This window comes from Delphinus delphis, chromosome X (assembly GCF_949987515.2).
Source record: "Delphinus delphis chromosome X, mDelDel1.2, whole genome shotgun sequence".
NCBI lineage: Eukaryota > Metazoa > Chordata > Mammalia > Artiodactyla > Delphinidae > Delphinus > Delphinus delphis.
In genome coordinates this window covers 126343181-126359975 of record NC_082704.1, presented here as the reverse complement: position 1 = coordinate 126359975, position 16795 = coordinate 126343181, and the positions used below count along the sequence as shown (strand labels likewise).

Below are 16795 nucleotides of genomic sequence, written 5' to 3'. Positions count from 1 at the left end.
CCATGTGGTCTCGGTCACGTGGCCCCACGTGGTCTGGCTATGCGGGGGCCGGCTCCTCTCACCGCCGGCCCTGCCGTAGGCGCGTCTTCTGTCCAGCGCCGCGGGCCCAGCTGCAGGGTGGACAGACTCATTCCCTGAGGTCTGCTCAGCGCCCAGACCTTAGACGACCTGTTCCTGGCCTGGGCAGGGGGCTCGTCGGCCACCTCCCCCTGGCCACGCAGGCCGCGCCCTCCCTGTAAGTCTCAGGTTGGTGCCGACTCAGCCGGGCGGACCCGGGGGCGGCCCGAGCGGTGTGGAGGGTGGGTGTCGGGGCCTCCCCGTGGTGTCTGCAGGGAAGGCTCGCACCCCCTCACGCACAGTTCGGAAGTGACCGTGCGCGAGAGTGGCCATCGGGTAGTGTCAGCCCCACCACCGTGGCCAGAGGGTCAGGCTGTGGGAGCCCCGGGGCCCAGGGCCTGGGACCTGCGCCCCCGGCTCCTTGCCCTGAGGGCCTCCACACCCTGCGGTCTCCCCACAGTGACACCACCGTCTGTCCCCACGTCCCTCTGTGACCTGAGTTCGGAATCCCCGACCGCTGTGTCCGTTTTCGCCCCAAGGTGAGCCTGGGGCTGAAAATCTTTAAATTCTTTATTTGAAAATACAAACGTGATCTCATGAAACGTTTTTAAACTGCTCTGCACGGCAAATAAAACTCAACTTTACATATGCTGTACATTTACACAAAAACAATAAAAGATATGCTGATGTGGGCGCTCCCTCTGGGGGAGCAGCTGCGGCCGGGACAGTGGCCCCTGCGGGGGCGCCCACGGGATGGAGGCGCAGGGGCTCCTGGAATGTTCCTGACGACCACACCCCTCCCTGAAGTCAGCGCACATCCACGACCGCAGGCAGATCTTCTGGGGCGGCGCCTGGTTGCCGCTCAGCCAGACGACGCGAGCCTGCAAACACCTACACTTGGAAGCTGGACAGTGGGGCCAAGGTCACCCTGACCGCTGGGGACGCTGGGGCGCGTGCGTCCCCACCGCCAGGCTGGGCCTGGGGCTCTCGCACGCGCGTCAGCTCCTCCAGGGCGGGTGGGGACCCACCTCAGTGACCGTGGCCATCTCTGGCCAGCTTCTGTGCTGAATAAATAGGGTCTCTCCATACAAACGCACCTCACTTTCTGTAAAAGGGCCCCACAAGCACGCAGTTCTGCTCCTGAGGCAGAGGCCGCGTTCACGCCCCACGGGGGCCCCAGGTCACGAGGGCGGCAGGTCGTCACCCCCGTGCTCGTACTCATATAGCTCGACGGCGCCCAGGCCGGTTGGCACCTCGAAGAAGGGCCTCTGGGCCAGCGGAGACCGCAGCGCGCTCAGCTTCTGGTCCACGGGGCTGAGCTCCGCCTCATACCTGCAGGGAGGGGCTTGGTGAGGATGCGGGCGGGCGCGCACCCCACCTGTGCTCCCCTACGGACAGAGGTGCTGCTGGCAGCCCCCCGACGCGTGAGCGCAGGACTGCCACGCCGACGACCTCCTTGCTGAGTCCTGCCCGCGGGGAAAGCAGGCACGTCCTCCACCCAAACTCCTCCAGAGGGTGGGTGGAGGCACCCTCACTGTTGCAGGAGGCCGTGACCCTGATTCCAGGATGGTTGCCAGGAGGCCAGCGTGACCCCGGTACCAAAGCAGGGCACAGTGTCACAAGAAAGTGCAAGTAATCTCTGCAGCACAGTCCAAGGACAAACGAGAAGGCCCACGAACCGTGACCAGGTTTGTCACGGGAAGGCAAGGCCGGCTCAACCACAAGAACCTCGCTGTATCTGTATCGGCAGACGACAGGCGAGGAGCCATCTGGCCAAGGCACCTGACAAAGGGCAGGATTCAGAGTCTCTGCGGACGGCGGTGAAGCGGGGTGTCCGCAGGCTGGGGAAACACGTGGGCGGAAACATCCCACAGCAGCGTCACGCTTCCCGGGCAGCGGGGGACTCCACACCTGACGTGGATCAAGGCCAGGCCGTCTCCCTTCACCACTTTCCTTCAGCATCGTGCTGGGTGGTGGGGGAACCGCAACGAGGGGAATAAACCGTATTTCTCTACGTCACCAGTGAACTGCGGGGATGGAGACTTTAGCAGGACCTTTCCAACACCGAAAACGATGACGCACTCAAGTACAAATCTCACAAAATACGCGTAAGATCCATACACTGGAAATTACAAGACACTGGCAGGAGAAATCAGAGACCTAAATAAACGGAAAGAGTGCTCTGTGGATCAGGAAACTCGATGTCACTAAGGTGTCGCTGTACCCAGAGCGCTCGTTCCTTCCTCAGAGTCTCAGCTTAATATTGTGTAGAGACAAGCTTGTTCCTAAGCGTCCACATCAAAACAAAGGAACCAGAGCAGCCAACACCACGCTGAAGGATGCAGGGTCTCACCACGCAGAGGCCGGGTTACCTCGGAGCTGCAGGAAGCACAGCCGGGGGGTGGGGCGGCAAGAGGCCAGCCACACCGGTCACGGGACAGACGGTCCCGAGACCAGCTCACAGGTGGTCACCCGGTCACGGTGCCAAGTCTCACCATGTAGAGACCCAGCTCAGCCCAGTAAACGTTCCCCAGGCTCTTCCCGGACAGTCAGGCCGACTCTATATGATTCACACAGAAGCCAGAGCAACTGGAGTGACCCAGACGATTCTAGGCAAGACCAGAGTCGGAGGCCTCGCTACGTGAGTCCACTGCCCCCACCCCGAGGCCACGGCAGGCGAGACGGCGTTGCACTGCTGGCTGGACAGATGAGCGTCAGCAGAACCGAAGGAGCTCACAGACAGACCCCACAGACACGGTCAACTGATTCTCCACAGAGATGCTGACCTGGGGGTCTTGCGTTAAACTGGACATCCACGTGCATAAAGAAATAACCCGGACCAGACCCCATGCCCCGCAGGGGAGGTCACTCAGAGCAGACCACAGACCCAGCGTAAAGTGGAAAACGCTGAAACTTCCAGAAGGGTCCCTGTGGCTTTGGCAATCCTTTCTTACACGCGACACCAAAGCCCAGCCCGTAAAGACAAAGTGACAAATGGCGGTTCATCAAAGTTCACAGCGTCTCCTCCGTGATACACAAGGTTAGGAGAAGGAAGAGATACACCACAAACCGCTGGGAAATACAAGTCCCCTCCCTCCGGAAGGACTTGTATCCAGAGGTAAAGGACCCCTGAGACTCGATCAGAAGGAAACAAGTCACCCACGATGGGGAACAGACAGAAGACACAGCCATTCACCAGAAAAGGGCAACAAGGACACGAACAGCTAAAGCCAGGGTGCAATCCTGCTGCACACGTCCGAGTGGCTACAATTTAAAAAACAAGCCAACCGTAACCACGGCAGAGCCGGCGAGGCTGTGCAGCCGCAGGAACGCACGCCCAACGCTGGCGGGGACGCAAAGTGGCGCAGACACGTGGGAAGATGGGTGGGCGGCTCGTGGAGGTAAAGGTGCGTCTGTCTACCAGGTGACCCGGAACCCCCCGCCCAGGTTCTGAGCCAGGAGACGAGCGCTTACAGCCCCACAAATCCAGCTCGCACAGCTCGACACCAGGGCCGGCCACACGTGCCCAGGCCCGAAGCAACGGACACCAGCAAGCCAACGTCCGTCGCTGGTGAGGACGTGGCCAGGTGTGAAGGAGCCCAGCTCCTGACGCGCCCAGGGACCCGCAGGACTCTCGGAGGCCTCGTGCTGAGAGCAAAGGCGGGCATGCAGGGGTTGTGGGGTTCCACCTCTGTGACCTTCTGGAGAAGGACCACCTGGACCAAAGACAAGGCCTAAGGGTGGGCGGGATCTGGGGTGACGGGCGTGCTCACCCTCCTGCCCACTCGGAACCCCCTCAGGATGGTTCCCTGGGCAGGCAGAGCTGCTGTCAGCAAACTGAAGCCCCCCCTCAGAGGCAGAAGGTGACCCTCAGGCCCTGGGCTCCACCGCCACCCCATGCCAACCCCGGCCCCGGTGCCGAGCAGCCCCGTCAGGGGAAGAGGCAGGTCGGGAGGCTCTGGGCGGGGGTCCGAGCCCGCCAGGGACCCAGGCATGAACACTGGACCCCAACACTCCTCTACCGCAAGGCTGCTTTCAAGCCTGAGGACCAAGGCCCTGGGGGAGACGCCCAGTCCCCAGCCCCGCTCCCCTCAGCTGTCCACACCCGTCAGCCACGGGGGAGGAGGGACATCGTCGGCAGACGTGCCCACTGAGCTACAGCCATGCTCCCCGACGGGAGACTCCACGAGGGGCTGCCGTGCCGGCTCCCCCGGCCGCCCCTCCGCAGGGGTGGGGTCTGCGCCCCTCCAGCCGCCTGTCGGTCCCACCCCCAGAGGGCGGAGGGAGCTCCGGAGACAGAACCCTGGGAGAGTCTGTGGGAGCCGGGGAAGGGACTACCTCAGCAGCAAGCCCTCCCGGGGTCAGGGCGGCGTGAGGCTGGGCGGTGGGGAGTGGGGCGGGGGTCTGAGGGCCCGGCCTCCGTGGGTCCCTGCCCTCCGGGGGGACAGTGGCACATGGAGCGGGGCAGGCGTCTCTTGCCTGCGGCCTCAGGCCTCGGGCCGTGACATGGGGCGAGTGTCCCCGCGTCCCCCAGCAGGCCGTCCCCGCGTCCCGGGCCCCCATGCCCGCCGCACCCTTACCCGTCCTCCCAGGGCTCCCCCATGGCCTCCTCAGCCACCAGGATGTCGTACTCCTCAGCGGCGTACCTCTCCCAGTCAGACAGCTCGGGGCCCTCGCTCTCACTCTCCTGCGGGAAGCATGCGCGTCATGTCACACGGGGCGGGGGGGGACCCAGAGGTGCCCCCCTGCGCCCCCTCCACGCCCCCCCCACTCACCCTGAACAGGGAGATCTGCTCTCTCTGCTCGTGGTCCAGGTACTTCTCGATGTTGAAGAAGGTGTCGAAGAAGACACTGGCCAGCTTGCACCTCTTCAGGTCGTGAAGCGTGATCCTCCCTGCGGGCGAGGGCGGCACGTGAGCACACTTGGCTCCCACGCACGCCCAGGAGCCACGTCACCTCCGTGTGTGCGTGCGTGCGTAACGACACGCCTTCGGACACGGCACCCCCTGCCGTGAACCAGGCCACGGGTGTGGGCAGAAGCCCGGGGGGTGGAAGGGGTCGGGAGACAGGGCCCAACACAGCGAGGGCCGCCCGCCAGTCACCTGAGGGCGGGACCCAAGCTGCCCTGGACCCGCGGACACGGGGCAGGAACCCGCAGCCAGGGCAGGAAGGCCCAGGCCACCATGGCCCCCGGTGACGACACCTGAGACCAGGGTCCAGGACACGGATGCACGACACCGACTAAGGCGGGTGGGTTCGGGCAGACCCTCCCTTTGACCCTGGAAGGTGTCCTGAGCGCCCCCGGACAGACGCACCTGGTGGGCTCCCGGCTCCCACACCCACCAAACACAGCCCGGGGGCCCCAGCACAGGCCCTCTGAAGTGCCCACACCAGGGGTCCCGGGCTTGGTCTCCATGTGGGCCCTGAAGGAGCTCAGGCACAGGACCACGGGGCTGGGGACCACCTTCCCAACCCCCAAGGACCCACTCCCCCGGGGTGTCCCTGTGCCACTGGGGGACCCGCCCCCCGGCATCACCTTCGCTTTGGGGCTTCACCAGGTCCAGCATCTGGCACAGGCAGTCCTCAAAGGGCAGGGCCTCAATGGCCATGCTGTCCAGCCGGCGGCACTGCTCCTCATAGAAGTACTCCAGCTCGAACATGGACAGCACCCCGTCCCCATCCAGGTCCATGCAGCGGAACCAGTACTCAATGCTGTGACACCGGGCCACGGTCAGCATGGCCGCCCAGGACGGACCCCACCACCCGGGGACCCCTCCCCCAGTGCGAGCCCCGCCTGGGACAGGTGCCACCACCCGGGGACCCCTCCCCTGGTGTGAGCCCCGCCTGGGACAGACGCCACCCCCTGGGGACCCCTCCCCCAGTGTGAGCCCCGCCTGGGACAGACGCCACCACCCGGGGACCCCTCCCCCGGTGTGAGCCCCGCCTGGGACAGACGCCACCACCCGGGGACCCCTCCCCCGGTGTGAGCCCCGCCTGAGACAGGCGCAACCCCCTGGGGACCCCTTCCCCAGTGTGAGCCCCGCCTGGGACAGACGCCACCACCCGGGGACCCCTCCCCCAGTGTGAGCCCCACCTGGGACAGACGCCACCCCCTGGGGACCCCTCCCCTAGTGCGAGCCCTGCCTGTGTCTGACCTTGCCCAGGTGGATCACAGAGCGGGGGCGCCCTCACTCAGGGGTGACCAGTAGCCCCTGCTTCTAAGTGTTCTAGCAAGTGGAGCAGAGCACAGCTGCCAGACACTCACCTGGTCGGGGTTTTCTTGTCTTCCTCGGAGATCAAGAACCAGACAAAGTCAGCGTAGCTTATTTTTCCTTCTTTCTGCACTTTTTTCCCTCTGGATTCAGGGCCGAATCGAGAGACAAAGACTGCGTCAGGGAGAAGCAGCCTGAAGAGGGGTCCCCGCCCACCTCCCCCGGGGCATGGGGAACCCTGCGTCTGGCCCAGTCCTGTACCCTTGGTTCCTACTCGGGACAAGGCCTGAGAGAGACCATGTGACCCGGAGGAGGGTCCCTGGGGCCCAGCTCCGGCAGGAGCAGCGGCCACGGTCACAGCCTCAGGTGCAGAGGCCTGTGTCCCCCGACTCACGACCTCGTGGCAAAGGCGTGTATGTGTCCCAAGCTACGACCCCGTGTGACAATGGCGTGCCCCTTACATGTGACCTCATGTGGGTGGCACGTGTCCCTGACTCGTGACCTCGTGTGACAAAGGTGTGTACGCGTGTCCCTAACCCACGACCTCACGTGACGATGGCACGCACTCCCAGAGCACGGCCACCTCACATCAGGAGCGAACGAGTCAGGCGCGGACGTGCGTGCGGAACGTCAGCCCAAACGCTGACGGGACCGGCTAGCTGAGCGGCGGGCCTCACCGCGTCACGGCTCCCGAGAAGATCCTCTCGATCATCTTGGTAGATATGGCTGCAAAAGAGGAAGCAGGCCGTGAGCCCCGCACGCCGCTCCCGGCCCCACGTCGCAGCCTCGCAGGCGGCTGGGCGGGCTCAGGTCTGAATGCCGAGACCCAAGCCCAGTCAGGCGGAACCCTCGGGACCCAATCTCCTGCTCCCGGCCTCCCTCGGGCGCTGCCCGGCACGTTCCAGTCCAGGACCTGAGCCCAGAGCAAAGCGAGTGAAGAGCTGGCCCAGGGGCCCCAAGACAGAGCGGGCGGTAAAGGCAGGACACACACGTCCGCCCTTGCAGAGGCTCTGCCTCCAAACACTCAGTCTGCTGTGATCAGCACACAAATGCATCCAACCCCCAGGCAACTAAGAGGATAAAAGAGTGAAAGACACCAAATTAGTGGGCTGGGGCGGCTTCAACAGCACACGTTATTTCTCCCCCAGTCCCGGACGCTGGAGTCTGAGATCCAAGGGTCAGCAGGGCTGGTCCCTCCCGAGGCCTCTCCCCTGGGCGTGTAGACGGCCGTCTCCTCCCTGGGTCCTCACAGGGTCGTCCCTCTGCGTGTGTCTTGACCTCCTCTTCTTATAAGGACACCAGTGCTATGGGATCAGGACCCACCCTAGTGACCTCATTGTACCTTCGTCCCCTCTTTAAAGACCCCATGTCCAAATCCAGTCACATCCTGAGGTACCGGGGGGTCAGGGCTTCATCGTGTTAATTTTGGGGACACTTTTCAGCCCATACCCGAGACCTATAACCACAAAAATGGAGAAATAAAGACAAAGTGTCTTTTCCCCCAAGTCATCCTGCCTCAATGAAAGTCACCTCTAATGGGAAATGACTGGATGGTGTCAGAGGCTGAACAGTGTTTCTCAGAAAGACATGTCCACGTCCTCACTCCTGGGCTGTGAACGGGACCTTATATGGAAACAGGGTCTCTGCAGATGTGATGCAGTGAAGGGTCTGAGATGAGGTCCTCCTGGATGAGGGTGGCCCTAAATCCAATGACAGGGTCCTTCTAAGACACAGAAGAGGAGAGACACAGACACAGAGGAGAAGCCCCGGGAAGATGGAGGAAGAGACGGGAGGGATGCGGCCACGAGCCCAGGGACGCCTGGAGCCCCCAGAAGCTGGAAGAGGCGGGAAGGACCCTCCCCTGGAGCCTCTGGAGGGAGCGCGGCCCTGGGACACCCTGACTTCAGACGTCTGGTCCCCAGGGCTGGGGGAGGACGGATTTTAAGCCCCTGATTTGCAGTCATCCGATACAGCCGCCTCAGGAAGCCCCTCCTGGATGACAGTCCTTCATAAATGCGTTGATTCTGGACCTCTGGCCTCAGAACTGGGAGGATAATTTCCTGTTCTTTGAGGGTCCGCCCCACCCCCCGCCTGCCACGACGAGAGCCCCAGGGAACTGGACAGCTGACTCAGACTCACTGCCACGACCGGCAATCTGAGAACAGAACCTGCTCGTCCGTGGGACACGGGAAAGGTCAGCTCTGCCCCTCTGCCCGTTCCTTCCCATGACGTAAGGAGGACCCCTGCCGCTTCTCGTGCAGGACCTGGTAGGTTAGGAAGCGGCAGAGGGAAGGGGAGGGACGCATCACGGCGCTCACGTCCACAGCTGGGGGGCTGTGCCCGAAGCCACCCAGTGTCCAGTGCTGGCCGCAAGACCACGGTCCCCACAGTCAGTCGTGTCTCGAGGCCACAACGCCACCAGCCTTTCCTGGTGACAAAGCCCTAACACCAGCCCCACGAGATGCCCTGACGTGAGACCTCGACGGGGTGGACACAGGGATGTGGGCACCAGGAGAGAGTCGTGGGGACGGGCGGGGACAGGTGACCCCCGATCTGGGGAACCACATGCCAGCCACCACGGGTCTGCGCCTGGAGCTATTCCCGAGATCACAGAGGCAGTTGGAGTTGAGACCAGGCGTCGAATTTAGGGACGGAGTTGCGAGAGACCCACGTCCGCTCAGGCGTCCACACGCCAGCGTTCACGGCACCCTCGCAAGGCCAGTCAGAGAGATACAGCAAGCAGACGGTGCGCCAGGGAGCTCACATCAGGGGACCGTCTGGGTCCCGTCGACCAAAGACAAAACATATGCCCGGAGGATTCAGAAATCCGGTCGTGCATGTGGGTACGTGAAAAATACGTTATGTGAAAACGTGCAGTCTTAAGAAAACTGTTTCTAAAACTAAGAACCCGCGGCGCACTTAAATTCTGGTCCACTCTGCACCCTGAACATGTGATTTCTTGTCACGAGAGGTGGGAGAGGATCATTTTCTCTTAGCATTTACACTGGATCCCCCCGCTGCTCCTGAGCTGTGCGGAGGCCAGAGTTCCCCTTTTCAGGCCCCTCTGCGACGAGAACGCACGGAAGCTCAGACAAACCCAGAAGCCAGAAGTGAAATCTCTCAGGGAACCGTGTCTCTGCTCCACCGCTCCCTCCCCTCAGGACGACTACCAGGGGGCCGCCGCCGCTGTCCGACCCGCCGCGGCCCGAGAGGCCCCCGAGCTGGAATTTGGCCTTGGGACGGTGCCCCGAGCCGCCCACGCAGACAGGGCACCGTCCACTCCACGGACGGGCCGCTCGAGGCCCCGACACAGAGCAGGAAGCCGCGGGAGGAGGGAGGGAGGGGAACGCTGCCCCACCTGCAGAACAGGTGTTTGCTCAGCTACAGGAACAGGTGCTGGGAGCTCAGGGCGGCACCCAGACTGGCCCACACTGGGGCTCATCAGGAGACCTGGCGTGAAATGACGGGTGGGGTGGCCCCCAAATACCTGAGGACAAATGGAGGGGAGGTGGGGCGGGGAGAGCGGGGGGGATGGACGGATGCGGCCTGTGGCAGCCACTACCTCTGCTCAGGACGGGGCTCCACGCCCCCCAGAGAGCGCCTCCACCAACGGCAGGACCTGTGCGTCCCGGTCCCCGCAGGTCCCGTGCTGTGACCTGCGTATGCCCCAGTCCCCATGCGTCCCGTGCTGTGACCTGCGTACGCCCCGTTCCCCATGCGTCCCGTGCCGTGTCCCGTGCTGTGACCTGCGTACGCACCGTTCCCCATGCGTCCCGTGCTGTGACCTGCGTACGCCCCGTCCCCCATGTGTCCCGTACCGTGTCCCGTGTCCTCCCCGGTCCCCATGTGTCCTGTGCCGTGTCCCGTGTCCTCCCCGGTCCCCACACGTCCTGTGCCGTGTCCCGTGTCTGTCCCGGCCCCCATGCGTCCTGTGCCGTGTCCGGTGTCTGTACCGGTCCACGTGTGTCCTGTCCCGTGTCCACCCCGGTGCCTGCGGGTCCTGTGCCGTGTCCCGTGCCCACCCTGTTCCCCATGAATCTTGGGCCGTGTCCCGTGTCTGTCCCGGTCCCCGCAGGTCCCGTGCTGTGACCTGCGTACACCCCATTCCCCACATGTCCTGTGCCGTGTCCCGTGTCCGCCCCCGTCCCCATGTGTCCTGTGCCGTGTCCCGTGTCTGCCCCGTTCCCTAAGCGTCCTGTACTGTGTCCCGTGTCCACCCTGGTCCCCATGCGTCCTGTGCCGTGTCCCGTGTCTGCCCCGTTCCCCACGCGTCCTGTGCCGTGTCCCGTGTCTGCCCCATTCCCCACGCGTCCTGTGCCGTGTCCCGTGTCCGCCCCATTCCCCACGCGTCCTGTACTGTGTCCCGTGTCTGTCCCGTTCCCCACGCGTCCTGTGCCGTATCCCGTGTCCACCCTGGTCCCCATGCATCCTGTGCTGTGTCCCGTGTCCGTCCCCGTCCCCACGCGTCCTGTGCCGTGTCCCGTGTCTGCCCCGTTCCCCACGCGTCCTGTACTGTGTCCCATGTCCGCCCCGGTCCCCATGCGTCCTGTGCCGTGTCCCGTGTCCGCCCTGGTCCCCAGGGTCCTGTGCTGTGTCCCTGTCTCCCGTGTGTCCTGTAGGAGGAGACCAGAGGCAGGACAAGGTTCAGGCCTCCAGGGTCAGGGGAGGCAGCCACGCTGGCCTCCCTGGAGACGCAGGAGCCCGGCAGGGCAGCGCCCGCCCCAGTGCTGTGTCCCCGCCGCCCGCAGGCCGCGTCCTCACCGTGGTCATTGTGCCGGGCCAGGTCCTGCGCGTCAATGAGCAGGTCGTGGTCCGTGTCCAGCTCCCAGAACTTGCAGTAGATGACGTAGAAGTGCTCGTAGGAGAAGAACTCCGTCAGCTGGTTGATGTCCACCTCGTCTTCCAGGAGCGCCACGTTCTGCCAGGACACACCCAGAAAACCGCTGCCAGGAACCTCCGGCTGCAGCGTGGAGACGGGCCTCCCGCAGGAGGGACACCCCCCAGGAGTCTCACGTCATGAGGGCAGAGGGTCAGAGCTGGTGGAGACCTGCTTGAGGGCTGGGAGCCCAGCACCCAGGTCGGGGTGCGCCCGGTCAGGTCTGCGAGACTGCAGCACGGAGCAGCCCAAGCACGTACGCTCTCGTGGCCGGGGGCTCCTGATGCGAGCGGGTCAGCCCCACGCTTGTTGACACACACACGTCCACAGAACCCGGGTGCACTGGGGCGGGGCCATGTCTCCGGGATGGATGAGGGGAAAGGAAGGGTACAAGACGAACGGAAGAAGAAAAATGGTGGGCGGGCGGATAAATGAAAGGCAGGAAAATGAATGGATGATGGACGAGTCGGGGGATGAGCGATGGATGACAGGTGGGTGGGGTGATGATGACAGGTGGGCAGATGAATGGGGTGGCCGCTGAGAAGCTGGGTGCTGGAGGGAGGGATGGAGGGAGGATGGGAGGGGGGAGGAGGGGGGGTGGTGAGGGATGGAGGGTGGGAGGGTGGACAGATGGATGACCTAGGAGTTGGTGTAGCGACGGGTTACTGGTGGGGGCTGGAGGGATGAACGAGAGCGTGGGTAGACGAAGAAGTGGATGATGGGTGGGGGATGGATGCAGGCACAGGTGATAGGTTGCTGGAGGAATGGGTAACGGCCGGGTAGATGGACAAGAAGGTGGACGACGGGTGGGCGGACTGGCTGGGAGAAACAGGTGATGCGTCAGTCGATGGAGGGACGGGTGACAGGCTGGTGGGTGCAGGGAGAGACGACGGGTGGGCGGAGGGGTGGGTGGACCGACGGATGACGTGTACGTGGGTAAAGATGCACTGCTGGCGTGTGGGTCGAGAAATGGATGACGCCGGGGAAGGGAGGGAGGGAGGCGGGGTGAGGTAACGAGGACGGCTGGGTAGACGCGTGCGCTGACCGCTGACAGGCTGGTGGAGGGATGGGGGATCGATGCGGGCCAGGTGCAGGGACGGGTGGATGGGTTGCGGTGGAACTTGGGGAGGACGGATGAGTGGGCGGGGGCATGCAGAAGGCCCTGTGTCCCCTCGGCCAGCCGCCACCCACCTGCAGGAACGTGCTCCTCCGGAGCTCTGCGCACGTGATCCTCCCAGACCAGGACCTGTTGACCGTGTAGAAGATCCTCTGTATGACCTGTAGGAGGAGGCCCGTCGGCTGAGCACCGGGACGTGGGGGGCTGGAGGCCCTGCACGTGACTGTGCAGCAACCCCACGTGTGGTGCTGCAGGAGCCCAGCCTGGGACCTAGCCTACGAGCTCCTGCCTGGCCTCACCAGGACCTCCGCACCCTGGGCCGCAGGGCCCCATGTCGCCAGCAGAGGGCGACCGCCCCGCATGTCACCAGCCGGAGGTGGGGGTGGGAAGCAGCCCCGCCTCCAGCTGCAGGGAGGACACAGGTGGCAGGAGAAGCGGACCTGCTGTCACATGTGGGGGGATGTCCGGGTGAGACGGCCGCACCTGAGCTGGGACAGCACAGGCACGCAGTTCCTGCGTGGCTGGGAGCCCTTATTACACTGCGGGCGGCTTGAGAGACTGCCCCGAATGCTTCCGCGGACACCCAACTGGCCACTGAATGAAAGACGTTGACTTAAAGCCCGGGAGTGGCCCCTCCCCCTGCACAGCGAGGCCCACCCTGGCCACGGGGCTCAGCTCCGCTCCCAGGTGGGCATGTCCCCAACTGTGACACCCCTCACCTGTCCCAGGGCACCTGCTCACCTGTCCTCATCTGAGACGTCCCCTCGCCTGTCCCTGTCGTGGGCTGTCCCCTCACCTGCCCTCCCGGGGCATCCCTGCCAACCTGTCCTTGTCTGAGACATCCCCTTCCCCCGTCCCTGCTGGAGGCTGCGCCCCCCCCCCCCCCACCCTGAACGTGCCCTGCCTTGTCCTGTCTGCGCAGGGAGGTCGGGGCATGGGAACGGAGCACCTGGCGCACAGCCCCGTTCACACGCAGCGCTCCCTGCTGCCGCTGGAATGAGGCACGGCTCCGGGCACTGCTCCTCGGTAACGGGCCCTCAGGGCGATGAGGAGCGGTGAGGGGGTGGAGGGAGGCCTGGGGAACCGCGGGCACGCGGACTGCCACGAGCGTGCGCTCCGCGCCGCGCGACAAGCGTGCCCCCGGCTGGCGTGCCACGGGGCTGACGCGCCGCCCACCTCCACCTAGAGCTGGAGGGCCGTCCTCCCCGGGTGACCTCTGACCAGGGCGGGGGCGGGGGATGAGCCATGGGGTCCTCGTGTCCCCAGGCCAGGCTGGCATCCCACCTGCAGCGCTCAGAGCACCGTGCTCCAACTCGCTGGGCGGGCTCGCCTGGACCCGAGGAGACCCGGCCCTCAGGAGGAGGGGCCCAGGTGTCCTCTGAGGCCCCTCCTGCCCAGAGAGGGAGACCGCTGGGTCTCTGGACGTCCCCTCGCCTGCCCCGCCCTGTCCGACCCCGGGGCACGCGGCCAGGACCACCCAGGCTCTCGCTGAGCGCGCCCAGCTGGGGACCCAGGTGGGACACACAGCCCTCCCCGTGCCCGAGCCCCACGCCCGCCTCCTGGTGAGAAAGCGGGCCGTGAAGGGCCACAGGTCCGGGGCTGGGTGTCCGTTCCCTCACGGCGGGCCTGGAGCCCGGGCCTCAGGCGCCCACGGAAGCCACAGGGGCAGCGGACGTGCTCGTACTCACCGTGGTGATGTAGCGGGAGTGGAACTCTGATGCTTCCTTCAGGAATGCCAAGCCCGGGTGGGTGTTCACCACGTCCTGCACACAGGGGATGGGACACGGCCCTGGGATGTGCCGCCAGGCCCAGGGATAAGAACGCACGTGTCCACCAGCAACATCCAGGTTCACACATCCAGCCACAGAGCCGCTCACGCAGCATCACCCCAAACACACGGTTACAAGAAATCACATCAAATTAAAGGATCACACAGAATCATCTGGGCCACGAGCTAAGGAAGCAGACCACCTCTCGCGGCCGAGGGTAATAATCTGACACGTGTAAATGTATAAACGACCACCGTGGAAGTCCATCCCAGATTCTGAGAAAGAAAATTTGCGATGTCCTCACTTAACAGAGCACTGCAGTCCCAGGAGCCCTTTAAGTCACTTCTATTCAAATGGTTTTGGTAACTTCGGTTCCTCCGTGTTCACGGGGAACACGCGGGTAACCGGGGACCACCTTCGATTCCCCGCTACGAGATGGAACATAGAGTGCTAAATAAAACCGTGTTTACATGAACGGGAACGGCGTTTGGAAACGAGCATTCTGCAAACCGCGACCGGCTTCTCATGGGCGGCCCGGCCCCGAGGGTGCTAACCCCTGTCCGGCTCCACGCTCCGCAGGCTCAGGTGTGGAGCTGTCCGCACCGCCCTGTCTCTCACGCGGGTTTGGAGGGCTGCGTGGAGCCAGCTTCGGGGAGCCCGCCCGCCTCCGGGGTGTAGACACGGGCGCGCCTGCGAGGAGGGGGCGACGCACCTGCAAGAAGGGGATGAAGTCCTCCTGCGCCAGGGAGCTGCCGCCGGGGCTCACGAGCAGGTGGACGAACTTGGCCGCGTCATCGTGACAGCTCTGGAGCATCCTGGGCGACAGAGGGCACCCCAGCTGCACCCCACGCGCGGCCACAGACCCCTCCCCAGACTCCGGGGTCGGGTGCTCCGTGAGGACGGGCACAGGCGGATGGGGCCCCGCAAGGGACACGACGGACGTGCCGGGCACCCCCGGACATCCGTCTCAGTCCCTTACTGTCCTGGCCGCAGGAGCGCCGGCCAGTGGAGGCAGAGGCAAGGCCGGACCACCACTCCCGCCCCGGGACTCACTTTCTCCACATGGCGACGAACTTGTGCACGGAGACGGAGCCCGTGCGCTCTCCACCGGCGCCGCAGAAGAGCGGCCCCTTCCAGTAGAGTGGGCAGCCGCAGGCCTGTGGGGGGAAGGGTGGAGGACGACACAGGGTTAGCGCGCCCTGGGCCCCCGGCTGCCCGAGCCCCCGAGGCGGCCGGGAGCGCACCGCGTGCACACAGCCCGACAGCGCAGCCCAGTGCCTGCGCCAGCCCCAGGGGCCTCCAGGGAAAGGGGCAGCCTCTCCCAGCCGACACTCCGGAGACGCTGACGGAAATGGCGCTCCCGAGCCTGGGGCACAGACCACCCGCCCCAACTGGAGGTGTCACGTCGGCAGCTGTACAGAGGCGACGAGCACGTCCCCAGCCCTGGATGTGCAGCACCTCCGATGACGCGTCGGGACGGCGTAAACGACAGAGAATGTCAGGAGACACTCGGGGTGCGACAAGGACGAGGCTGTGACCCGGGCACATGTCAGGGGTCGAGGCGACCGCAGGGCTGGCGTCCACAGCTGTCAGCGCAGGTGCTGACCGGGAAGCAGGCGGAAAACCCACGCTCTGAGCTTCCCTCCCGAAAACACAGAGGAAGAAGGGCGGAAACAACAAAGGCTGAGAGAAGAGAAAAAGAGAGCAGATACGCGACAGAGAAAGTCAACAAGGCCGAGTCAGCTCTTCGGAAAGCTTTTAAGCAAGTAATCACCCCTCAGCAACACTCCTGGAGAAGCAGAAAAAGGAAACGCGTGCTCCGCACATCAGCGGTCACTGCAGAGCCCACCAACGCTTGACAGACAGGCAGTGGACACTCCCAACAACCGGAGGCCAGGAAACGTGACGACTGCAGGGCGGACTCCTTGACTAACGAACGTGTCTAACCAGAACTGACAACGGACATCCAGACAGTTCTACATTTCAAGAGGCCGAACCCGTGGCTTAAAACCTTCCCACTGAGAAAATCCTGGGCCCAGCTTTAGGGAAGAAATCACGTGGATGGTACCCACACTCTTCCAGAGAATGGAAACAAGGGACGTCTCCCAACTCCTGTTACGAGGCTGCACGTCCTGGACCCTGACACCTGTAAAGGGAGATCAGGCGCCCTCAGCTCCCAGGAACAGAGATGCCAACATCCCACACAAAGCCAGGCGGGCAAATTGAATCCAGCAGTGAAAAAAAAAGAAAAATCACAGAGAAACAAACAACAGGCCAGGAAACTTAAGAAGAGGAGGGAACACAGCACTGTAATCAGGGGCGTACACAGGAGCCCACGGCTCACATCTGCACGTGGGGACGCACGCAGGCCGGCTCTGCCCTGAGCTGGAATGGGACAGGCTCCACCAGCAGAGATGGAGGAGGGGACGCTCCCGGCAGAGACAAAGGGGAAACTCTGGTAATGCAAAAATACGCGACGGTAGGGAGAATTCCGAAAGCGTTACGAAATACCAGAATAACACTAAGTCCCCTACACACGAACGAGTTCCATTCCGAGAGCACGTTCCGAAGTCCAGTTTGTCGGTAAGTCCAACAAAGTCAGCCTAGGTATCCAACTAACACAATCGGCTGCATAGTACTGTACTATAACAGGTTTCTAATACTTCCCATGCAAATGATACATAAAAAATAAACACAAAAGATGAAGAAAACATTTTCACAGTCCCTTGAAAAGCACAGCAGTCCAGTACAACAGCTGGCACAC

At 63.8% G+C, this 16795-nt stretch overlaps 1 protein-coding gene across 3 annotated transcripts in view; it reads right to left on the bottom strand.

Annotated features, from left to right (window-relative positions):
* Window positions 1-613: 613 nt before the first annotated feature.
* PPP2R3B (protein phosphatase 2 regulatory subunit B''beta) overlaps window positions 614-16795 on the bottom strand; it is a 52545-nt gene continuing 36363 nt past the window's right edge. Inside the window, exons 3-14 of one of the 3 annotated variants that reach the window (XR_009517962.1) lie at window positions 15085-15188; window positions 14744-14846; window positions 13951-14025; window positions 12337-12423; window positions 11031-11187; window positions 6947-6995; window positions 6323-6412; window positions 5594-5769; window positions 4833-4951; window positions 4638-4744; window positions 1155-1389; window positions 614-938 (exon numbers count right to left, since the gene is read on the bottom strand). Coding sequence is in view for 2 of the 3 variants with exons in the window: in XM_060001876.1 (XP_059857859.1) it covers window positions 1239-1389; window positions 4638-4744; window positions 4833-4951; window positions 5594-5769; window positions 6323-6412; window positions 6947-6995; window positions 11031-11187; window positions 12337-12423; window positions 13951-14025; window positions 14744-14846; window positions 15085-15188 (1218 nt within the window). In the remaining variant the exon portion in view is untranslated. Of the gene's footprint in view, window positions 1390-4637; window positions 4745-4832; window positions 4952-5593; window positions 5770-6322; window positions 6413-6946; window positions 6996-11030; window positions 11188-12336; window positions 12424-13950; window positions 14026-14743; window positions 14847-15084; window positions 15189-16795 lie in introns of all 3 variants that reach the window. The other 2 variants (XM_060001877.1, XM_060001876.1) reach the window with 2 other exon arrangements.